The 25,770-nt window shown below is 40.3% G+C and overlaps 1 protein-coding gene across 5 annotated transcripts in view; it reads right to left on the reverse strand.

The window, feature by feature from the left end:
• itprid2 (ITPR interacting domain containing 2) overlaps window positions 1-25,770 on the reverse strand; it is a 141,893-nt gene that overhangs the window by 40,438 nt on the left and 75,685 nt on the right. For all 5 annotated transcript variants that reach the window (XM_048534652.2, XM_048534653.2, XM_048534651.2 and 2 more), the window contains exons 3-9: window positions 24,961-25,009; window positions 19,260-19,309; window positions 18,986-19,042; window positions 6,716-6,758; window positions 6,526-6,624; window positions 4,517-4,725; window positions 1,374-2,143 (exon numbers count right to left, since the gene is read on the reverse strand). In XM_048534652.2, coding sequence (XP_048390609.2) covers window positions 1,374-2,143; window positions 4,517-4,725; window positions 6,526-6,624; window positions 6,716-6,758; window positions 18,986-19,042; window positions 19,260-19,309; window positions 24,961-25,009 — 1,277 coding nt within the window. The remainder of the gene's footprint in view (window positions 1-1,373; window positions 2,144-4,516; window positions 4,726-6,525; window positions 6,625-6,715; window positions 6,759-18,985; window positions 19,043-19,259; window positions 19,310-24,960; window positions 25,010-25,770) is intronic.

Below are 25,770 nucleotides of genomic sequence, written 5' to 3' on the forward strand. Positions count from 1 at the left end.
TGTAACTGTGGTTTCCTGATAAGCTTAGTATTCTTTTTCCACTGCAAGGTGTCTCTCTAAGCTGAGAAGGTCTAAACCTAAGATAACAGTGACCACTCCAAACCTGCTGAAGGTTAAAAGCACCCAGAATGTATGCCTTTATCTGCCTCTTCCTCAGCCCCAGCAGTTCTGCCCTTGGAAGATAAATTCTTCCCAAGCTGCATAAAAATCTAGCTCTTTTTCACACAATACTCTCATAGTCTGGAACAGCTTCATCATATCTCATGTCTACATTTGCTGTCTCGTCCCTCCTGCAAGATCCTAAATTTGTGTCACTCTGATTGATCCACACAGAATGTCCTCCATCTTGGCTCCTGACAGAATTCACGTGGTTCAGATTCGGAGAATCTGGCACGGACCTGGGTCAGACATTCATTGCCAGATCAGGTTCGATCAAATATTGAACTATCAGGCTGCACGTCCCTCTATCGACCCTGCATACTATGTAGCTCACTAAATGATCCAATCAGCAGGATGCTACCATTGTGGTGGAAATCATCTATCCCTAACTTTTATGTGTAAGGCCTTAAGTGTCTAAAGTTAAAATGTTTCCTATTGTGCAATGTCCTGCAGAAACCTTCAATACGTTTAAAAGATATTTCGATGTGCACTTGCAAACGTTAAGGAATACAAGGCTATGAAGCCTGGATTAGAATAGTTAGGTGCTTGTTTATGACTGGTGCAGACTTGATGGGCTAAAGGGCCTTTTTCTATGCTAGAGACTTTGAGGGCTCTGACTCCAGCTGCTCTGTGATAAGTTTACCTATCCAGCCTGAATGGCAGTGAATAGCAGAGTATGAGAAATAATGGAACAAAAACAAAGTTCCTGGAAAAACTCAGCAGGTCTGGCAGCATTTGTGGAGGAGAAAACAGGGTTAACGTTTCGGGTCCGGTGATCATTCCTCAGAATTTGCTTTTCCAGCAACTTAGTTTTTGTTCCTGATTTACAGCGTCCGCAGTTATTTTGGTTTTATGAGAAATGATGGGATTGGTTGACGTGGCAGTGGGTTGAGGGGAGCTTGGGACAGGTGGTCAAGTCAGGAAGCTAAAGTGAGGGGAAGGGGAGGTGCCGCAGGGTAAAAATTACATCTTGTTGATAACAGAGATGTCACATGATCGGGTAGAGTCAGTGGTAGTAGGGTGAGGAACAGGCCAGGTGGTTAGTTTTGGCAGAGAGTGCCAAAGAAGATGGATAGTTTAGGTGGGTCAGAAGTCATACATAGGCTGGGCCAGATTTCCTTTCTTCAAGGACATTACTTAATTGGTTAATTTTGTACCTAACGTGTTGAGCAAATCCTTTCAAAGTCTAATGCTAAATTGAAGTGACAACTTGCCTCTTCTAAATCAAATGAGAATTCCTTCTGCTCGTCCATCAGAGTTTTCACAAATGGATGCTGAATAATTGCTGCAGGCCCTTTATCATGAGTTGAACACACTGACCCCGTGCTCACAATCTCTGAACTTTCCTGGGAGTGGACAGATGTCAGGTCACTGCTGGCTTCATGTTCTGTGTCTGTGGAGGTACTGTGGAGGTCTTCAGTTAGAACAGAATCTGAGATTCCACTGTCGTCTTTCAAACGATTCCCTGATCCTTTCCGAGTGGACACAGAACCATTCAGCACGGATGTCTGGCCAGCTGTTATGTCGCACATAGTCCCCTGAGAGATGGATTCCAAGGAATTTAAAGGAGAACCACTTCCACCAATCACTTCTTCAGCTACAGGCTTCAGTGAACAGTCAGTCAATTTATGCCATTTATGCAACCTTGCTTCCTTCTTTTGTTTTACCTCCTCTTTCTTCTCATTGTCAGTCATACTTTCGTTGGTGCCAGGAGACTGTGATGCTTTAGAATTTTCCATATCTGCTGACACTGCTCGATTGCTTGTCTCTGATGCTTTTACCTGCTGCTGCCCAAGTAAATTGAGTTTTGACATGGTTTTCTTTAATCTACCAGCTGCAATGTTTCCATTTGCAGGAGCTTCACCTGCAGCTGGGTCTTCGGTTGAAGTACCAATCCTTTTCACAGGGGCACCAGAAACTTGAGAATACAGTGAGGAGAATACATTAGCCACTGTGGTGAGAACTTTAATCTGGCGGAACCGGCCTGTAATTGAAGGGAAGAATTTATCATACAAAGAATAATAAATATGATAGAGCCTAGAATATGACTGCAATACACTGAAGGATTTAATAACAATAAAATTTATAACAGTCTGACTCAAAATTTCTCTCTGCAATCTAAAACGATAGACGCACAAGATAGACAGCACTTTCTATAATTTTTATATCTACTACGACTGTACAATACCCGCGTAAGCGCAGTCGTGGTGACCGTTAATGGTAAATAGTGATGACTGCTGCTTGAAATCATGCAGCAATATCTCAAGAGATGTACTACCATTCCAATGGTATATGTCTAATTCTCTACCTAAATTCTTTAAAAAAAATGTTTTAAAGTAATTCTAGTCAAGCAACGGCTATTTGTATTTAGACAGCATCCTTAAAATATCAAATATTCACAATGTCCTTCATAGAAGCATCAATAGATTCAGCGATTGATAAAGGAGGAGATAATAGGGCCAGTGGCCAGTAACAAAAACACACATCTTACAGCTTAGGTGCCTTAAGGCAAGGCAGACAATGATGTAGTGGTCGAAGCTAGAATTGACAAGAGGCCAGAATTAGAGTGCACACAAATCAGAAAGTTATAGGGCTGAAGGAGATTACAGGAATAGAAACTGGTCAAGCCCTGGAGGCAGTTGAAAATAAGTCTGAAAGGTTTGAAATCTGGCATATATTAAGCTATAACTGTAAGACATTTCAGATCACAGTGATAAATTGAACATAAAAAAATGACTAAAATATGTTATTTAACAAATATACAGAAGGTCTCATGGAAATTAAACAGAAAGTGAAAAGAAACATAAAATTGGCCAGAATCGTTCAGATTTAAATGATATTTTAAATTAAATAGCAAACTGGCCATGTAGGATATGGAATTGTCAGAGTTTTACAACAAGGGGGATGGTTTCACTGAAGTGTGATGTGGTAGGTGTTACAAGATGTTGATATATCCGTAAGGTTTAGCAAACAGGAAACACATGTAATGCTGATAAACCTTATTGGTTTGGGTTTCTAAAGACAGTCCTTTGTGCTGGATTGTAAACTGTCTCACTGATGTTGCGCAGCTATTCTATAATCACACACAACTCTTTAGACATTAGCATTCTGGCCATTTCCTTCATCACCATTAACTTTGCCAACAGACGAAACCAGAAGTCCCTAACACCCAATGTTGTGAAAGCAGTCTGACTTGAATAAAGGTGAGTGGAGTATTATATTCTAACCTATCCGAAAACTATGTTCTTCAGTAAGTACTGCTACATCTATCCTAACAGTAGTTTAGTCAGTAGATAATTCTTCATCTAAGTAGTGTACCATACAAAAGGTTTACTGAAAGCATTGAAATAAAAGGCCAGTGAGGAAACAGTAACACACACAAACGCAACGGCTGGAACCTTTTGGCGGATTCCAATCAGTTGAAACTTTGGGGGCAAGGCCACCTCCAGCTGTCCAGGAAGCCCCAACCCGTATTTCAGAGTTTACTGCCCAACGTCAGGGCTTTTAGGTGCAGTGGCTGTTGCTGGGATGGCAGTCAAACCTCAAACAGAGGAAGTGATGGAAACCGGATGGTCAGGCAGCTGGAGTCTTCGACAATCAGCTGGTCAGAGACAGCAATGAATGATGGTGTAAGTTGGGGTGGGCCTTTCTGCTGGGGTTGGGAGGGAAGCCCACCTCAGCATAAGGGTGCTTTAATGAGGCAGAGCTGTAACATAGCTTGAAACCACTGTCACATGGTTTGTGACCATTCCCTTCCCCTCACACTGATGCTAGTAGATTAACAGTGATGGTTGGAGGATTCTTTGTTGCCATTAGCTAGTCATTTCTCAGCCTCAATTGGCCCAAGAGAGGGCAGAACACCTGATACCTACAATGGGAAAAGAATAATTGTACTTTCAAGTTACATCCAATGAGTTTGAAACTGGTAAATGCTACTTGCATTCTGAAAGAGCCACATCATCTAAGGGCATTGCTTAAAGTCTCTTCTTTTCTGCTAGATTCTTGCATCTCTTTATAGTTTGTATCAGGACAGCAAAGAACTTCCACATAAAGTGATTCCTTCCTGACCTGGAAGTGCCAATTTGGTACCAAATTAGGAACAAATTTGCACTCTGGTTATTTTTCTCTGTGGAAACAGGGTCAAGAATATGTAAGCAGGATGCCACTTACAGTCGTCAGGATTGAGATTCACTTGTGTTAAAATATAGATTGCTTTTCCTTTTTTGAAAATAAATGGGAAGCATGATTATTTCTTCAGAAAATTAATGTGCGAATAAATGACAATTATTAAGTTAGGTTATGTTCATAATGTGAAAACAGAATATTGACGTCTCAGATTTTTTAAAGAGAAACCTACTTGTAAGAGCAAAATTTGGATTGTCCAATTCCATACGTTGCATTTGAGCATCTAAAAATAGCTTAAAATCAATTCCTTTTGCAAATGATGCGGAATTAAAAAATCGACATGGAATTTTAGATGCAAGGTCAGGTTCATCTGTTCCAAATCCAAGATTATAGAGAACATCCTCAGGATCTTCCTCATAAAGGTCCAGTAATTCTGAAACACTGAAAGCAGAAAAGAAAAAGAAACACAGAGATATTTCAACACCAACATTTAAAAGGAGTGCAGCAACTAAAAATAGTTTTTAAAAATTTTCAAATGAATCAGGAAAATAAACATATGGACAATTGTGACTTTAATAGTTACAATTTTGTATGACCTCAAAAGGCCTTCCCAGCTAGATTTGTGTAATAAATGCTTGCCTCACCACTGAACTCCTTTGCACTCGACGCTAGACATCCAACGTAGCTCAGAACTCTCCTTAGATATAACAGAGTGTGGGGCTGGAGGTACACAGCAGGCCAGGCAGCACCAGAGCTGCAGGAAGGCTGACGATTCAGGTCGAGACCCTTCTCCAGAAGTGATTTTCAGAAAACAGAAATCACTTCTGAAGAAGGGTCCCGTCCCGAAACGTCAGCTTTCCTGCTGCTCTGATGCTGCCTGGCCTGTGTTCCTCCAGCTCCACACTGTGTTACCTCTGACTCCAGCATCGGTAGTTCTTACCATCTCCCCTAAAATACTGTGGGCCATATCTCCTCACCAAAGTAACTTCATGGAAATGGCAGGGGTGAAATGTCCATGACCACAACAGAGGCAGACGTGGTACCCACAACCCCACCCTAGCTTTAAAAATCCCACAGGAACAGAAATAGGCTCCCACCTGTCATTTTTAAGTACTGCCTGGCTCCATTCTGACATGGATGGAGACATGAAAGTCCCAACCCCAATGTCTCAAAAGGTTGAATCATCAGGACAGTAGATATATACCTTTCAATTTAAAGTAACAAAAGAGTATTTTTACTCAAAGTATACTGAAATTCCAAAATGGCCTATTAAAAGATTTTCATGCGTTTTCATGAAGTAGCAACTAATTCTGTCTGATGTGTCTTGCTTGCCATCTTGCAAAATCCAGTTAATGGTCTTGTAAGTTTGAGGGACCAGTGATCACACAAAATATAGCCTCCTTATTGGGGAATGCTAACAGGAATGTGTTTGTACTAGTTTTCCATCCCCGACCAACCAAGCTTAAAAATGTTGCTAATATCCCAATATTAACAGTCAGCAAGACAGTTACTCTGGCATGACAATGTGTTAATATGTAGTATGTAATAGAGAAAAAATATTCCAGCCCTTCAATTGAACTGATCTAAAAAGTAATAGTTGGCTGTACTTAAAAAGATCTGTAGTCCATGTCTGTGGAATAATAATAGTTAGTAGCAAAAGACATTTCACCACTTATAAATGATCAACAAAACTAAAGACGATTCTAAAAAAAAGAAAATCAACATAATAACCTGTTTTTCATCACAATGCAGACACTGAGGAAAAATTTAGAATTAGTTTAACAAGGAGGAATAGTCAATAGAATATTAGTGGAAATCAATTAAATTAATGGATAATGAAGTGCAAGGCATTTCTAAAATCACAAACCAGTTATTCTGGAAAATTAGGAATTCCTGGGTAAACCCTGTCAAATAATGCCATACATAAACAACAATGGCAGGAAATGAAAATTTGACCTAAAAACAGCTTCTTTAGTGCAATGCAAATACATTTCTTTAATAAAATAGCAATAACCATTTAACTGCTGCACAACCAAACCAAAATCAAATTCTCACCAAATTTACTAAAAGACAAAGTACATTTAAACAACACTGTTTAGTCAAGTAAAAGGCATGCAGAAATATTTAAAACTACTTACAATAAACTGTACAAATTTAATACACATTGTGAAATATTATTAGAGAAGAATAAGCAATGAGTAACAAAAAGATTTCAAGCCTGCATTTCATTAGACAGATTACCTAGATACGGTTGTGTTGCTTTTGCCAGAGCCAGTAGAATTCATACTGTTTCCCATTTGATAAAACTGCTTCCGTTTTTCCTTGGCTGATGTCCCATGGCTACAAGGCAGAAGTTTTTGATTAGAAAAACTGAGATATTCTCTTCAGTGAGCAAATTAGCAAATACATTTTTCCTGAAATGTATACTAACCTTGCTGCCGACATCGAGTCACTGTGAGTCTGAAGATGTTTTGCTGTAGGTGACAAGTGCACATTTGAATGATAAATTTTATTGGCCTTCAGAAAGTCGACAATTTAAACAAATAGCTGGATAGATGCAGATATTTTACTTCACAGCTAGAAACAATGGCTGCTTGCGTACTTGCTAGTAGTTAGGAGAGTCAATAAACACAAATATAGCTGCTTCTTCACAATACAGGGCATAAGCACCTTTATTTCATGCTCATCTCCACAACATTGTTTAACTGGTATCCATCTCACCTCAATAAATCTACAGTCAATGCTGCAGGTCTGGAAATAAAAACAGAAACTGGTGGAGAAACACAACAGGTTTGGCAGAATCAGTGAGAGAGAAGCAGAGTTAATGTTTTGAGTCTGATGACTTCTTCAGAACTAATCCTCTTCTCACTGTTTATTCAGGTCTGCATAATCTTCCGTAGATCAAAGCTTACTTTTTTGAACAACCTGGCAACGTAACACTAAGCAAAGACAACTGGCACATAGGTAAATTTTACTCTGTGCAGACTTGTTAATCAATTGAGCAAAACCTCTGCAGATGATTTATAAGGACAGATTTGTGGCTTTGCACATGCAGTGGAAAGCCACAGTTGCCAAGAGTGCTTCTGGGAAATTAAAAGGCAGGCTGTGCACTATGACTGTAAACTCGAGTTAGGCATTCACACCAAATTACATAAGATGCTCCTGCAGTAACACAAAGATGAGCATAAATAAAAAATAAAAGCATGACGATGGCCTCCTTCTGTGCCGAAACCAGTCTATGGCACTTTGGCAAGATAAATAAGAAGATGACACATTATTTGGAAATAAGATATCGAAGCTTGGTACAGAGCAATAACAACTAATAAGCAATGACTTGGCAAAATAGCAAGAGCAACTAATAAGGTTATAAAAAAACAAACCATGCACTAGATTTTATCTCAGAGGTGTAGGACTGTCAAGTAGTGATATTGTCCTAATTTTAATTTCACCAAAATTAGTTAAACTATGCTTGGAGTAATGTATACGGTTCTTGATACCACATTATAAAAGGGGTATGGAGACAATGGAACGAGTGAAAAGAGAAGGTTTGTAACCATCAGGAAATTATAAACAGGCTGAGGGTCTTGCCTGTTCAAAACAGAGAGCTCAGGGTGAACAGGTAGAAGTCTTTAAAAATACAAACAATACATTTGGAGTATATACAATGAACTCACTTTTGGGAAAGGGCAAATGTCACAAGGCAATCAGCAACCAACCAAAAGAGGAAATCAAAAGAAACATCTTTACTTACAGTGTGGCAAGACTGTGGAGCTGACTCTCACAAAGTGAGTAAAATAAGTAACACAGTTTTGATTGCTGAAGAACCAAACCATTAACTGATTTTTTCTTCACAGATGCTGCCAGTCCTGCTGAGCTTTTCCAGCAGCTTCCGTTTTTGTTCCTGATTTACAGCATCCACAGTTCTTTCGGTTTTTAGAAAGTAATACAGTGGTGTTGAAGGGGACACTAGATAATCCGATAGAAAAGGTACCCAGGGTTTTGTTTATAGTTATGTAGGCAAATTTGGGAGGAATCTCAAATGCCGCATAACTTGGAACTGACTTGTCAGGCCAAATGGCATGTTTCTGTGCCATATACCCTGAAAAGCTCTCAGAAGTTCTCTCCTTCTCATTTCAAGATATTCTTCAATCCCAGTGATACATCAGTTACTTAGAAGTTTAAGGGATAAAGGTAACACCCAGTGTTAGGTATTTAATCTGTGTGGATTCAAATGATTTCCAACAGGGAAGCAATTCCGGTGTTGTAACAAGTCTCAAGGCTGTTGATTGGCTGAAGAAAGAAAAACAAGCAGAATTCTCCCCCTCAATCATTTTCCATGACTCACGGATGGGTGTACCCATATCAAATGGCATAACATCAATCAAGAATTTGGTTGAGAACTAGGAAGAATAAACTAAATGCTCAATTATCAAGGTCACGTGAAAATGTGCTGGACGTCATCATGTACCAACCTGCAGTCAGTTTCCATACTTGCCAATGAAATCCAGCTTGATCACATCTTAACTGTTCCATTGCTAATGTTTTGTCAAGCTACATGCCTTGTTTTCAGTATTTGATGAATCCTACCTAAGCAGTCGGAAGCTATCAAATAAAAATAGTCTTTGCCACCAACTCCATCCTCCTCCCAAGCCATTTTCTCAGTTGGACTAGATTGCTCAAAACCTTGGCAATTAACTATATTGCATGCTGAATGTCACAAACATTGCCTGCTTCTATTCTGTTAACATCTTGCATCTCCCCTCACTTGTTCTCGCCGACTTTATTCCAGCATTTGTTTAATGAGCCCTCTCCATCTTCACCATACAAAACCTTCAGCTCATCTAAAACTCTACAGCCCATAACATATTGTAAAACAAGCTTCGGATCACGGTATGAAACATTTCTCTTCTTATCTCAGTAACTTTTGCTTTACAAATATCTCTGCAAGGTGCTTTGGGAGATTACAGCAATAAAAATGCAAACTTTTGTCACTCATTGTAAGAGGTTGCTTGTGTTGCTGTAGGATAGAAACTTGGAAAATTATGCGCAGGAATAGACCATTCGGCCCTTTAAGCCTGCATCATCATTCAATATGATCATGGCTGATCATGCAATTTCAGCATCCTATTCCCATTTTCTCTCCTTTAGCCACAAGGGCCACATCCAGCTCTCTCTTGAATATAGCTAATGAACTGGCCCCAACTGCTTCCTGTGGGAGAGAATGTCACAGGTTTACAACTTTGAGTGAAGAAATTCTTCCTCATCTCAGTCTTGAATGGCTGACTCCTTATTCCTAGATTGTTAACCTTTGCTCTGGATTCCCCCAGCATTGGGACCATTCTTCCCAGATCAAGCCTGTCCAATCCCATCAGAACTTTATATGTTTCTATGAGACACGCCCGCATTCTAAAATTTCAGCTAACATAAGCCCAATCCAACTGAGTCTTTCCTCTTAGGTCAGTCCTGCCATCCCAGGAATCTTCTGGCGAATCCTCACTGGCCTTCCTCGAAAGCAAGGATGTCTTTCCTCAGACTAGGAGACCAAAACTGCACATAATACTCACCGAGGCCCTGTATAACTGCGGCAAGATGTCCTTACTTCGATATTCAAATCCTCTGGCTATGAAGGCCAGCATGCCATTAGCTTGCCTCACTGCCTACTGCACCTGCATGCCAACCTTCAGCGACTGTTCTACTGTGACATCCAGGACACGTTGCACCCCATCTTTTCCTGAACTTTCAGATATTAATATGCCTCTTTTGACCAAAACGATAGCGTCACAGGTACCCACAGTATTTGCCAAATATTTTGCCCACTCAGCCAGCCTGTCCAACTAACCCTGCAGACTTTTCGCATCCTCCTCACAGCACACACTGCCACCCAGCTTACTGTTATCTGCAGATTTGGAGATAGAGCATTAAATTCCATTGTCCAAAATCGATAACGTATATCATGAACAGCTGGGTCCCAGTACTGAACCTTACAGCACACCACCGGTCACTGCCTGCCTCTCTGAAAAGGACCGGTTTATTCCTACTCTCTGCTTCCTGTCCGCCAACCAGTTATCAATCCATGTCAATGCATTACTTCTGATACCATGAGCTTTAATTTCCCTCACTAATCTCTCGCGTGGAACCTTGTCAAAAAAGTGGTTTAAATGTCCAGATACACAACAACTACTGATTCACCCCCTGTTCACTCTACTGGTCACATCCTCAAAAAATTGCAGAAGATTTGTCCAACATGAGTTCCCTTTAGTGAATCCATGCTTACCATTATTCTGTTACTGCTTTCCAAATGCTCAGTTATTACATCCTTAATAATTGACGCCAGCATTTTCCCCACCACAGATGTCAGGCTAAGTTGCCTATAATTCCCCATTTTCTTTCTCCCTCTTTTTTAAAAGCGTGGGATTACATTAGCTACCCTGCAGTCCATAGGAATTCTTCCAAATTCTACAGAAGGTTTTAAAAATGATCACCAACCCGCTATTCTTGGGGCCACTTCCTTAAGTACTCTGGGATGCAGAGCATCAGGCCCCAGGGACTATCGGGTTTTAATCCCATCAATTTTCCCAATACCACTTCCTGATTAAGAAGGATTTCTTTCAGTTCCTCCTTCATGCAAAGTCCTCTGTCCCCTAAGATTTCCTGAAGGTTATTTGTGTCCTCATTAGTGAAGACAGATTCAAAGTATTCATTCAACAGGTCTGCCATCTCTGTCATCCATTATGAATTTCCCTGATTCTAACTGTAAGGGATCTACATTTGTCTTCACCAGTCTTTTTCTCTTCACGTATCTATAGAAGCTTTTGCAGTCAGTTTTTAAGTTTTCCACAAGTTTACTTCTATATTCTATTTTTCTTTTCTGAATTAGAACCTTTGTCCTCCTCTGCTGAATTTAAGATTTCTCCCAGTCCTCGGGTTTGCTGCTTTTTTCTGGCCAATTTATAAGTGCCCTCTTTGGCTATAACGCTGTTCCTAATTTCCTTTGTTAGCCATGGTTGAGCCACCTTCCCTGTTTTACTCTCATGCCAGATAGGGATGTACAATTGTTGAAGTTCAGCCATGTACTCCTTAAATGTCTGCCATTGTCTTATCCACTGTCAGCTCCTTAAGTATCCTTGGCCAGTTTATCCTAGCCAATGCGTGCCTCACACCAAAGTTAGCTTTAGGCTCAGGACCCTAGTTTCAGATTTAATTGTTTTACTTTCCATCTAAATGGAGAATTCTATCATATTATGGTCAATCTTCCCCTCAGGACCTTGCTCCACAATGTTGCTAACTAATCCTCTCTCATTACACAGTATCCAGTCAAGTATGGCTTGCTCTCTAGTTAGTTCCTTGGTATATTTGTCAAGGAGACCATCCCTCATACATTCCACGAAATCCTCCTCTGTCACATTGCTGCCAGTTTGGTTTTTTCCAATTAATATGTAGATTGAAGTCACCTATAATAACTGCTGTACCCTTACTGCATGCATCTCCAATTTCCTGTTTGATACAGTTGCCAAACGTCACAACTACTGTTTCGTGGTCTGTACACAACAACCATCAGCATCTTTTTCCTTTGGTGCTCCACAGCTTCACCTAGACAGATTCCACATCGTCCAGGCCAATGTGATTCAATAAGAGCTTTGTTGAGAGAGGGTGAAAGTACATTTAAGCTGGACCTTATTCAGATATGATGTCAGGTGTAAGATTCAAATATTTAATACCCAGAAATCCATAGTTATTTGGCTTGATAGCAAGATAATTGGAGCCACAAAAATAAGTGGTAGCTAGGAACTTAAAGAGCCCTTCCTGAAGATTTACCGTTCAAACCAAGAATATATGTTGAATCTGTGCATTCCAACACTTCCAGAGAATTGTGCATCCGTTGGGTGTGGATTCACGGTCAGAGAGAAGGGCATCAAAACAATGGAAGTGCCATGGGTGACTTGAGGTGGCAGCACAATGAATCAGTGGCATCAGCAAGGTGGGCCCAGCAGTGAAGAGATGGCACCAAACGTGGGGCAACTCTTACATTGGTGGGTCCTGCACAAGCAGTGGCAAGGCAATGGAGATAAAGTGTGGGGCTGGATGAACACAGCAGGCCAAGCAGCATCTTAGGAGCACAAAAGCTGTCGTTTCGGGCCTAGACCCCTCATCAGAGAGGGGGATGGGGAGAGGGTTCTGAAATAAATAGGGAGAAAGGGGGAGGCAGATCGAAGATAGATAGGAGGAAAAGATAGTGGAGAGGAGGCAGACAGGTTAAAGGGGCGGGTTTGGAGCCTGTAGAGGTGAGTATAGGTGGGGAGGTAGGGAGGGGATGGATCAGTCTGGGGAGGACGGACAGGTCAAGGGGGCAGGATGAGGTTAGTAGGTAGGAAATAGAGGTGCGGCTTGAGGTGGGAGGAGGGGATAGGTGAGAGGAAGAACAGGTTAGGGAGGCGGGGACGAGCTGGGCCGGTTTTGTGATGCAGTGGGGGGAGGGGGAGACTTTGAGGCTGGTGAAATCCACATTGATACCATTGGGCTGCAGGGTTCCCAAGCGGAATATGAGTTGCTGTTCCTGCAACCTTCGGGTGGCATCGTTGTGGCACTGCAGGAGGCCCAGGATGGACATGTCGTCTGAGGAGTTAAAATGGTTCAGAACTGGGAGGTGCAGTTGTTTATTGCGAACTGAGCGTAGGTGTTCAGCAAAGCAGTTCCCAAGCCTCCGCTTGGTCTCCTCAATGTAGAAGAAACCACACCAGGTACAACGGATGCAGTATACCACATTGGCAGATGTGCAGGTGAACATCTGTTTGATATGGAAAGTCATCTTGGGGCCTGGGATAGGGGTGAGGGAGGTGGTGTGGGGGCAAGTGTAGCATTTCCTGCGGTTGCAGGGAAAGGTGCCGGCTGTGGGGGGTTGGAGGGGACTGTGGAGCATGGAGATGTGTCTTTCAGTTACTGGAGGCTAGGTGCCAGTGTGGGCTGAGTTGAAAAGACAGTTATTCTGAACATTTTATTTCTTTATTTTTCCAATTTATTCCTATGATCCGCAATGCTGAACTTTTTGTTTGCTTTTCTAATTCTTTTTCTCTTAAGAATATATTCTTAAGAATCTGTACCAAGGTACCTTTGTACTTAAGGTGGTGCCATAATACGGCAACTTGCAAAGTTTTCACTGTTCTCATTTGAGTACATAATACAATAAAACTAATTCAGTTCCATTCAAGGATCAAGTGCACTATTAGTGAAACAGGCTTTGTTGTTGTCTTCTGACCCCACCCCACCCCAATCAAGTGTTTTCAGCATGGTCTCTTATTAATATTTCAGCAACAGTCACGTGGACCTCACTTTAAATCAATCTGAGAATGCAACAGGCAAGTCCTTAAGAGAAAGATTAGTAAGGACAAATTTGCTGGCTTGGCAAGCATGACTGGCTTATTAAGATGAACATTTTGTTGTTTTTCATACAAGTGATAAAAAAAAGTTAACTGTGATTTCAGTAAAATTCTATCACTTATTTCTAATAAAATAAGCCAATACGTCAGCTAATTGACCTCATTCGTCTGGGGCAAAAAAACCGGCAGGATAAACAAATCGCATGTGTGATTATTAAATATGGAAATCATGATAATCAAGTCTTACTGAAAAGGTTTTTGGTCATTAAAAAATTAGACCAATTTAGTGTAAAGAATTTTAATTTGACTTTTAGTTATTGTTCATATTTGGTTATAGTTATAACTAAGCTTGTTAGTACTTAGGTCTGCTTTAACAGACTATGTTAAGCTTTGATGATTTTGAACAATTTTGTAATATTAGTAACAATTCTATCATCTTCGAGATTTCTAAATGTCATTGCCTACATCTTGATTCACATCAAATCTCATTCACCTAGCACCCAATGCTTACCGACATACTTTGACTCACAGTCAAACAAGATCTTGATTTTAAAATTCTAACTGTTGTTTTCACATCCATCATGGCCCTCCCCAAAATCTGCAACACAGTTGCACAGCTCTAATAACCTAATTTCTATTGCAAAAGGCCACAAGTTCAAATCTCAGTCTCAGTCATCTAAAGTTGCATATTCTTGCTTTTCTAAAATTATCTTAGAAAACCAGCTAAACCCTTTCCCATCCCCAAAACACACATTGCTTTAAATGTTTATTTTGTGCTATGATGGCGTTATTTATAGAGCACTTTTAACATAATAAAACATGCCAAGACACTACACAAGCGTTATAAAGCAAGATATCAGATTGAACCAGATCAAAGCTTAGACAAAGGGGGTTTCAAGGAGTATCTTAAAGGAGGAAAGCAAAGGCAGAAATCTAAAACCGTGAATATTCTAAAGCTTAGAGCTTAAGCAGTTGAAAGTAAAACTCACTGGTGGGACAATTAAAATCACGAATATTCAAGAGGCCAGGATTAGATAAATGGAGATATTAGAAGGTTGTGGGGCTAGACTGGATAATTGAAGTAGGGAAAGATATTGTCAGTTAAGTTACGGGAATCTGGATAACCTCATGCTTACAGCGGGTTGAATATGGAGATCAGCCAAAGCCGGGTTGCAACAGCAGAGTCGAGAGGTAACAAAGGCATTAATTGAACATTTCAGCAACAAGTGACCCGAGGCAAAGTTACCGAGGTGGGCATCAGCAGTCTTCTTAATGTAGATACGTGGTTGAAGTTTATCTCAGAGTCAAATATAACACCAAGACTGCAGTCAGAGACTAAATCAGAGAGATGTAGCCACTAATGAAGGAATGGAGGAGTTTTGAGTGGGGACTGAAAACAATATGGCTTCAGACTTCCTAAATAAATTGGTTGATACTTCTACTTACCCATTCTGAATGCTAGATAAGCTGTAAGATAATTTAGCTACAATAAAAAGAGTTGAGGGAGGAGATGAATAGAGCTGGGTACCATTAGTCCACATTTGGAAACTAATGCTGCCCCTCACTAACATCATTGAAAAGGGCTATGTGTAGATGAGAAATAGGAGGGAGCCCAGGAATGATCCTTGGGAAACACCAGGGATGACAATGTGCAAAGTGGGAAGAGGAACCAGTGCAGGAAGCTACCTTGGTTATGAACAGGCAAAACTGAAAGCCGGCAAGAATAGTCCGGTCTGGCCATATGACAGTGGTGAGATGTTGGAAGAGAATGGCACGGCCAGCAATTTTATTATTCCATCTCATGGTGTGGCAGCTTTGATCAAGACTGAAACAATTCTGTGTGGTGAAAAAAATTAAAGCAAACCAAAGACATCAGCGGTAATCAGAAATTGAATGGAGCAATTCCCAGAAATGATTAAACCGGGAAATTATTTTAGTATGTTTACAAACTCAGTTGCTTTACTTAAGTAGTTGAAATGCAATTTTAATTTGATTTCCATGTTAGATGAAAGCTTTAAGGCATTTCTCTGTTGAACAAACCCTTCAATTATAAGAGAAGGCAAAATCAACATTATTTTATCCTCCCTGGAGCTGGAGAGAGAGAGATGGCAAGAAAGGGAGTTAAGGCACCACTGTCGAAGCTTGTGATAGGCTATTTGCTAAAGCTCACCAGGCTGCTCTTCACTGGCTAATTGGTGTCTGATCAGGCAAGTTTTGTCAACAGTAGGGGTGACAAGTAAATTGATACTTAACATGCTAACTCCCAAACAAAAAGGGAAATGTGCAACCCAAGTATTAATCAGTAATTAGGTAACTTTTAGCATCACAGTCACACACTCAGGATGTCTTACAGATTCCTGTATTTTGATCAGAAGCAGTTTTCCCTACTAAGTGTTGCTTAACTTGTCAAAACATGTAAATACTTTATACACAAAAGCATTATGTTTCACCAAATATTTTTGGACAGAGAGTAAAGTCTTATCCTAATAAGGAATACCACAACAAATTCACTCCAACGCTGCATGGATCATCCATAAAGAAAATTAAACTACTGCTGGCAAAAAATATGAAAAATGATACAGGTGTGTTGGCTTTGTATATCTTTGGAAGGCAGTAGATGTCCCCTACACAGGCAGTACATGGGGTGAGTGTGTGTTGGGTACTCAAGTACTTTTCCCATTTGAACAATCCTGTTTTAACACCGAGACTATGTGAATAAGAGCAAACTCTTTACTAGCTAACGTTACCTTTCTGAGCATTGAAACCTGGGCAGGCAATAGGAAGGCTGAAAACCAATTAATTATGGGTGGGATAACCAGTTTTTGACTCGTCCTTCAGGCAGTTGGCAAGTAGTTTTAAAACTATTCCTGAAGCAGGTTTTGCATCGCATTGGAGGATTGATGAATGGCAATACAGAGTAGACTGGTCATGGTTTCTCTTCTGTAATTTCCCTGTGTCTGATGATCACATATAGTGCACAAAGAAGGGGAAAGGTAAATGTTTTGTAAGTATTTCTTTCCTCCTGTGCTCAAGATGGAACCAGTTCAGAATTTATGGAAGGAAACTCTCTACATTCAGGTGGGTAAAGGCACTAAAATTAAATTACGTCTAATAAGCAATAACCCACCGTCCAAACTGACCACAATTTAGCACTAAATGAACAAAAACGAAACATTTACCTTTCCCCTTCTTTGTGCACTATATGTGCTCATCAGACACAGGGAAATTACAGAAGAGAAACCATGACCAGTCTACTCTGTATTGCCATTCATCAATCCTCCAATGTGATGCAAAACCTGCTTCAGGAACAGTTTTAAAACTGCTTGCCGACTGCCTGAAGGACGAGTCAAAAACTGGTTATCCCGCCCATAATTAATTGGTTTTCAGCTTTACTATTGCCTGCCCAGGTTTCAATGCTCAGAAAGGTAATGTTAGCTAGTAAAGAGTTTGCTCTCATTCACATAGTCTCAGTGTTAAAACAGGATTGTTCAAACGGGAAAAGTACTTCAGAGTGCCCAACACACTCTCACCCCATGTACTGCCTGTGTAGGGAACTTCAGACATTTCAGGATTGCTGTTGCGTAATTTTGGAAACATCATTTGAGAACTAAAGGATGATTGTTTACTGTTCCAATTAAAGAAAATTGTCAAACATTAACAATTGCATGACACAAGCACCAGAAAATGACCATTTTCAATCAGAGAGAATCCAACCACCTCCCCGAAGTTCAGTGGTATTAACATTGCTGAATCCCCCATGACAAAATCCTAGGGTCACATTGACTAGGAACTGGACTGGACTAACCATACCATATGAAGACTATGGCTACAAATGCAGATCAGAGACTAGGAATTCTCCAGTGAGCAACTCCCCAAAGTCTGTCCATCATCCACAAGCCACAGTTCAGGAGTGTGATAAAATGAAACTTTCCTGGAGGAGTGCAGCTTCAACTACATTCATGAAGCAAACACCATTCAAGAGAAAGCCACGAGATTACATAGTATTCACCATTTTCAACATTTGCTCTTTCTACCACCAATGCATGGTTACAGCTGCGTGTACCACTGTCTACAAGATAGACTGTAGCAACTCATCACAACTCCTTGAACAGCACTATCTGAACTTATAACTTTTACCACGTAGAAAGTCAGCAGTTGGAGATGCAGGTGAACATCATCACCCACAAGATCCCCTCCAAGCCTCACCATTCTGAATTAGAGGTGTTGTATTGTGGCACAGATTCTATACCAGACAGGCCTGTATCTTTCATACAAGTGGCATTCCATTAAAAAGTCACCTGCCTTGCCCTCAGTGATAATCTGTTGAATGGATTGGTGTTTTCAGTCAGCTGCATGTATGTAATGTACTGTAGCATCACAAGGGACAGAACCAGGACTGTGTGCAAGTTTGAGGTATCGATGCCATATAAATAACAATAAATTATGCTCCAAGGTTCTGTCTCAAAAAGAACCCAGAATTTGTGGCATACATTACACAGGCTAACACATAGAAAGCCTTGTCAAGCACCACATATCCATTATTTCACTGTTGCTGGGTGAAAATCATGGCCCTTCCTTTCCAACTGCACTGTGGGTGTATCTACATTTCACGGACTGCAGCAGCTCTGCAAGATGGTAGGCCACCACCACTTTCTCAAGGGCATTTAGTCATGGGCAATAAATATTGGCTCAGCCAGTGATACCCACATTCTACAAACAAATAAATAAAGAGCAAAGCAAGCTCTAATCTGTACCAAGCCTGGTCTCCACACAATCTAGAACGATCATCGTTGATAAAGAATCTAAAAATGAAATGGTAAGGTCACTTGTGCACACATAGGTCTTCACTTTTTAACAACTAACAAAAATTTGAAGGTCCAATGGAAACCACAGTTTCATAAGGTAACAAACAAAGGCTTGAAAATAGCTTCAGCATTTCTCTAAATGCGGCGTGGTACAAGATAGCTGTTGGAAAAATAACTGGCATCATTCTAAATTTCAAACAAATTTCTAAATTAAACTAGTGGAAAATGTCGAAATGCTATTTTCAAAGACAGTTCCAGAATATTGCCTTGTACTAAAAATTTGCATTGGCCACTTTACAAATTCCAATCTTTAAGCAATGGCTCTACAGTTGTTAAGGAAACCTAATAAGCTGCAGTTTTTCTGTGCCAGGGTTAATATCAGTAACAATCCTTAACTGTATAAGCCAATGCTACAAATACACTCATTTTTAAAATGGTAACTCACAAATTAATGAGCTAATGGAATACAAAGGACTGGGATAAGAATGTTACGGTACATTCTTCATCAGAAAATGTACCTACCTTCTGCACCAAGGGACAGGTCATCCTCAAAACTACATCCATTCTTTGTACCTGTGCCTGTTGAAACATTTACAAGGTTATGCGTACATTACACTTCTCAAATGTCTTTATGTCACCACTACACTTTATAAAAGTTATATTTTTAAGCTTTGACTCTAAAAGAACAACGCCATTAAAAACAAAAACAAAATTACTGAAACCATACCTCCAAAACAAATCACCTTGTCTACTAATTCAAACAATGTCCATTGGTTAAAAAAAAAATCAAATTTACCTTTCAAGGGCAGTTGACTTTGTTCTTCCAAAGATGCTCCTAATGGTGGTCTGTAAATGTACAATAAATGCTTAATAAATAAACTTATCTTTTACTAAATATCCATTCTCTACTTTAAATAAACAAAAAGACAAAAAAGTGTAAGAGAAGGATCGTCATATCAGCAGTTTCTATTTATCATGACGGAACAGCTTCCAAAAAGGACAGGATCCTAGGATAGGTTTATAATTGTCGAAATGAAGTTCTTGCTGGCAGAGGATTTTTGACAAGCTGTAAAGTTGCGAGCAACACCACAACAATGCTGCTTACACGATTACAATTGTCCTAAACTTCACCAGACAGCTTTCAGCCAGGGTCAGGTCATGAAAGGTCCAAAATAAATGAAAATCTGCCTCTCCTTTCAAAGCACAAGTGCAATGAAAAGCTGCTGAATACTAGAATGCTTGTGTTATGTACATGCCACAGGAGATCAGAGGAAAATACAGGGGGCTCTTTACGTACCCAGTTTTAATAAAGAAAGAAAAGAATTGTGACAATATGTCACAACAGCAAGAACACATTGCCCTTGATCTTATGATTAGAAGAGAAGTCATTGCTGAAGCATGGAACGAGTTCTGCACTGGAACCATGTAGATGTCCAGGGATAGCAGTCAATCAGTCAAAATGCCTGATGGGGCAATTTAACCATGACTAGAACCATCCAAATATATCCCAAATTCTGAGTTAGGGTGGAAACTTCAGACTGTCCCCAGTCACCTGTTACTATTTTTTGGGTTTTGAAGCAGCCTGAGGCCAAGTGGAAGTAGAAAACAGAGAACAGCTTGAGATAAAGTAAGGATAACTTGACATGAGCCTGACTGGGTGCATTTTAATATGAGGGACACGTACTCAGTATTGTTGGAATTGATGTAAGGCAGTCAGAATAAAATGCTGACTAGAAAAAACACATTTGTTTAGACTCTCTCTAACCAATGGTTTAAGTTCTAGTTTTATCCTCACTTGGCTTAATAGTTCACCAGGAAAAACTAGAGGAATTAAATCATGATCCAGTTCCTAAGTTACTGTTAAAGTGAACTCCCACCGCCTCCACCCAAATGTCAGGGTGGCACGGTGGCACAGTGGTTAGTACAGCAGCCTCACAGCACCAGGGACACGGGTTCAATTCCAGCCTCAGGCGACGGTCTGTGCAGAGTTTGCACATTCTCCCTGTGTCTCAGTGGGTTTTCTCTGGGTGCTCCGGTTTCCTCCCACAGTCCAAAAATGTGCAGGCTAGGTGGATTGGCCATGCTAAATTGCCCATAGTGTTCAGGGGTGTGTGTGGGTTGTAGGGGGATGGGTCTGGGTGGAATATATCAAGGGGCGGTGTGGACTTGTTGAGCCGAAGGGCCTGTTTCCACACTGTACGGAATCTAATCTAACAAATAACTCACCTACTCTTGCTCAACTACAGCCTATTCTGGTTTCTCAGGAGATATTCAAAACCCCATGACTCTCTTCTGACTTTCTCCTGGCACCTGACAACCTGGACTCCAACACTACACTCCCTCCCAACAACATGGCCCCAGTGACTTCCAGTGGACCTGACCCTACTCCTCATGATTCACCCTACACCATCCTGACACTCCTGACCCGATGGACTCTCCCAACCTACAGAGCCACGCACAGCACAACCCAACAGCATCAGCCTTAATATCCCCCACCCAACCTACATTAAATCCTTAGAAATTTAGCTGCCACAGTCCCCAACTATCATTCCCACACCCATGTGCCATCTTACTCTCTCACTCACCAGCACCCACCCTCCTCATCCCCTGACATCTTACCACTGGGCAATCTACTCCCAATTTCTCCCCACAATACTTTCCTTCTCTTTGTTGCCGTCAACACAGCTTTGGAGCCTTTAAACTATGGAATAGGTTGTATTATGGCACGGTTTCAGCATCATTCCATTTGGCTGCTGAGTGCTGCTTCTCTGACCCGCTTCTGCTTTGAAGGCTCAGCCTCAGAGGTTCAGCCAATAGAAATCCTATAACAGGGGCAAGCTTTTGTCTAATCTGGATAAGAAATAAGAATGCTGCCCTAGAATGGAAGATTCAGACCAAATGTATTGCAACTACGCCCTTGCAAAGAGAATGTTTTCCTACAACCAAGTCAGGGTTACTTGAAATCACCTTCATTTCCTAGAAACTGTATCTTGGGTACAATAGATAATCCTTGATAGAAACGATGTGAACTAGTCATATTTCATGCAATAGTTAGTAGTTATTTCTTTGCTAAACCCTTTGGTTTCTCTTGCACAATTAAGAAAAAAAGTTGAATTATCATCTTATAGCAATAACGCAATTTTTCACCATACTATCTCCCAAACATCCACACTATTTTAAAAAGATAGTACATTTTTACTAAATCATGTTATTCCATCCTGTCAAACGTTGCACTCATAATGCATGCGTGGCTGGATGAGAACATTTTAAAGTTTTTTGCATTCAGTATAGTACAACTTGAGAATTCACCCAAAAAATAATTGATATTTGGGTGATCAAAATTCACAATAAGAAGTGGCTCATATTCAAACAATATTTTATTTTGGGAAAGGCTATGAAATGCAAAAAATATTTTGTATTATCTTGGTAATCTAAGTGTAATAAAATCTTTTGGGGAAGGGTAAAATGGAAAGGCCTTATACTGAGGTAATTTTCATTTTTCTATTGCCTTCTATTAAAAGTCATGAAGATTTTCTTATTTAATTGTACCGAAAAAAAACCATGCACTTGTGTAGCACTGTAGCACTACATAAGCAGTGTTGCAAGGGCGTAGTTGCAATACATTTGGTGAAGTAGAAAATATGGAAGTTAATGTGCACAAAGCAGAGTCTCATAAACAACAACAAACAAAATTACTAGTTATTCAGTCTTGAGTTGTTAACTCAAGATTAATTATTGTCCAATAAACCTGGGGAAATTTCTTACTCAATATTGAAAGGTACCACGAGTGCTTCATTTCTACCTCAGAGGACAGTGGGCCTTGTATTTCAAGTGAGTTAAAGCAACATCCTTGACACTGCAGCACTTCCCCAATTCAGTCCCCAAATGCCTGCCTATATTTTGTGCACAAATGTCTGGAAAGAGACTTGAACCTACATTCTGATGTAGAGGCAAAGTTCTACAACAGGGACAAAGCTGATGTTAATTGGCAAAAGTTTACGGAAAAGAGCAGCTAAGTGCCAACAATTCTTCATGTTTCCAAATGACTCAAAGAAGACATAACGCAGATTACCGGAACTCTTTCATCTTCTACAAGTGCACTGGCCTGAATTTTGATTAAGCTCCTTAAAATATGAACAACTTTGAACATGGAATAGTTCTAGAACAAACAAGCTACTGCTAGAAAGAACTTTGGTTTTGTGAAGCACAAGCTTTTACATACAGCTTCATCATCTTAACAGAAAATTATTTTCTATTTTGAACATAAAAAAATTTACAGAGTGCAACTGTGCATTGTCTATCAATTGAATGCTATTTCTGGAACAGTACTTTCTCTTTCAGCCCGGTTTTTGTTTTAAATTGTAAACATAAATCACTTCATTAATATTTCTAAGTTCATATAAGAGAAAAATTCCACTAGTGTTTTGATTCTCAGTTTCATCACGAAACTAACATTTCACTTCTGAGCTTTTCCCAAAGGGACTGGTCTCCAGATTTTTCCACAGTCATTCTCTCACAAAATGTTCTGACATTGCTCATAGCACACCACAGAACTATTATGTAATCTAATTTTCACTGTGTGTAATAAAGTTAAATTTCTGTCATGTCATTACTGCTGTAAAAGGACACTTTATAAAAACACGAATGCAAACTCAATTTATACTCAAAATAAATCAAGTGCCTCCTGCACTGCCACAATGGTGCCACCCGAAGGTTGCAGGAACAGCAACTCATATTCCGCCTGGGAACCCTGCGGCCATATGGTGTCAATGTGGGCTTCACCAGTTTCAAAATCTCCCCTTCCCCTACTGCATCCCTAAACCAGCCCAGTTCATCCCCTCCCCACACTGCACCACACAACCAGCCCAGCTCTTCCCCCCCCCACCCACTGCATCCCAAAACCAGTCCAAACTGTCTCTGCCTCCCTAACCGGTTCTTCCTCTCACCCATCCCTTCCTCCCACCCCAAGCCGCACCCCCAGCTACCTACTAACCTCATCCCACCTCCTTGACCTGTCCGTCTTCCCTGGACTGACCTATCCCCTCCCTACCTCCCCACCTACACTCTCTCCACCTATCTTCTTTACTCTCCATCTTCGGTCCGCCTCCCCCTCTCTCCCTATTTATTCCAGTTCCCTCTCCCCATCCCCCTCTCTGATGAAGGGTCTAGGCCCGAAACGTCAGCTTTTGTGCTCCTGAGATGCTGCTTGGCATGCTGTGTTCATCCAGCCTCACATTTTATTATCAACATCCCAGTGTGACTGGCTGGGAATCCCACGTCAGTGCCTGGAAATTTTACCACTTTCAGGAGACTGGTCAAGCCCTTCCCACAATCACCCAGGCCCAGTAGCCAAGGTTCCTATAGTGAAAGGATGCACAAAAATCCAGCCTATAATGTAGTATGTTTACATCCATTTTATGCAAAAAAATTTGATTCCCTTTATTAGATAGAAGAGGGGACCCAGATGGACAGAAGGTTCAGGTTTGCAATTCTATTGCAGTCATTCACAGAATATAAATAGCTACTGTGAAGAATTCCATAGGGAAGACCTTTCCACTTTGCTTTCTGGAAAAGCAAAATGCCTGACAGTGGGTAGACTGGAGTAAATATGTGGGTGCATGAAAGGGAAATGCAAGTCGAGAACATGCCTACTGTTTTTGATAAAAACACTTGAGGATTTTGTTTAAAAATCTTTTTCAATTGTCACTTGTGAATTTTGAGCATGGGTCACCCTACTTGGAGAATGCCACATAATATGTTGTTGAGGAGTGTCTCCTTGCATCTTCCAGCAGTTCTACATGAAAACATTGCAGGAAGAGGATGAAAAATAGATCCTTCACTGCTGACTGAGGCACAGCTTTCCAGGCCAATACACCATAGGCAGGATACACCGGATTCACAACTCCATAACAACACTTCCCTAGAATTTCACAACTCAAGAGGATATCCCAGCCAAGCAGATTTTGTGGCTTGTTTCCTATGCAAACACTTGAGGACACTGTAGCAATAACTTTGCTAATCATGAGGGTCTTCTATCAGCACTAATAACATCAACTTTGAAGAAAAACTTGTAAATTCTCTGAAGTACTTTTGTTATGTAACATTTGGTACTTGCCTTAAACCCGCTTTTTCCTGAAGTAAAAATCTGCACCGAGGCATGCCTTGAACGCTCAAAGGAAACTAAATACAAGTGTAGCTCTGTTATGAAGAGACGAATTGTAGAAGTAAACCATTTGATTTTGCAGTTCCCCGGAACTATTCTAAACTCCTCAGGGTGCAACTGCACATTATACTTGATATCAGCAAAGTGGTTGACAAAAATAGAAAGGCATTTATGCCAAAAAAATTCAGTTAATTGTTTGGTGCACATTCATGTTTAAATTTAGATTATTTGACAGATGAAAAAATTACAGTAAATAAAATTCAATTTTGTGAATTTTGAATGCATTTAACACACTATTTAAAAAGCACATGTTTCTTCAAGAGAAACAACTTACCCACAATCTTGAAGCCAAATTTCAATCTTCTCATTTGATATTCCATTTTCTGTCAAAATAGATCACGTCAGCATTAACAACATCGTATCATTCTTTGTTTAATTAACAATGTATTAGCCGTGACTGACATGATTATAAACTTAAAACACTTAAAAGTCAAAACCTGCTGAAAATTTAAAAGACCTTGAACAGATCTGTAATGACTTTGTACTCACAAGTAATTTTTTAAAAATGCTGCTTCTAAAGTATACAAAATACTCAGAATCTCAACAAATATGAGAGGCATTAAGGTAATGTTTCTATAGAGGGCTAATGTTGGAGATTGTATCTGGCTCTACCCTATCTAATGATGTCACACCTTCTTGGGTGGAGAACTGAGCAGTCAAACATGATATCCCAGGAGAGACAAATGTGTCATCTCTAGCTTCTCATAGTTTTTATAACTATGCTTAGCTAGTCAGCATAACTTATACAAATGCTATCATGCAGTGAAAACTTATCTTATATGCCTTCTCATTCATACTCAATAGTGCTTAATCCTGTACTAGATGGAATATTCCCATCAGCTCAGTGTTGAAAGGAGGATTTGTACCACGAGAGGCTGTTTAACCTGATTATCGTTTTGTGAACACAGAGTAGAAAGGAGGATTCGTGTATTTGGCTCCCAACCACCAGCTGCTGATGGTCGGTACCACAAATGGTGATCATGATGACCAATGACAGGATCATGGCTTACCTACTTCAACATAACAATATAGTGCAAATTACATCCAATCAGGGAGGAAATATAATTGGAAATAGAGAGCGAGC

Source organism: Stegostoma tigrinum, chromosome 7 (assembly GCF_030684315.1).
Source record: "Stegostoma tigrinum isolate sSteTig4 chromosome 7, sSteTig4.hap1, whole genome shotgun sequence".
Classification (NCBI taxonomy): Eukaryota; Metazoa; Chordata; class Chondrichthyes; order Orectolobiformes; family Stegostomatidae; genus Stegostoma; species Stegostoma tigrinum.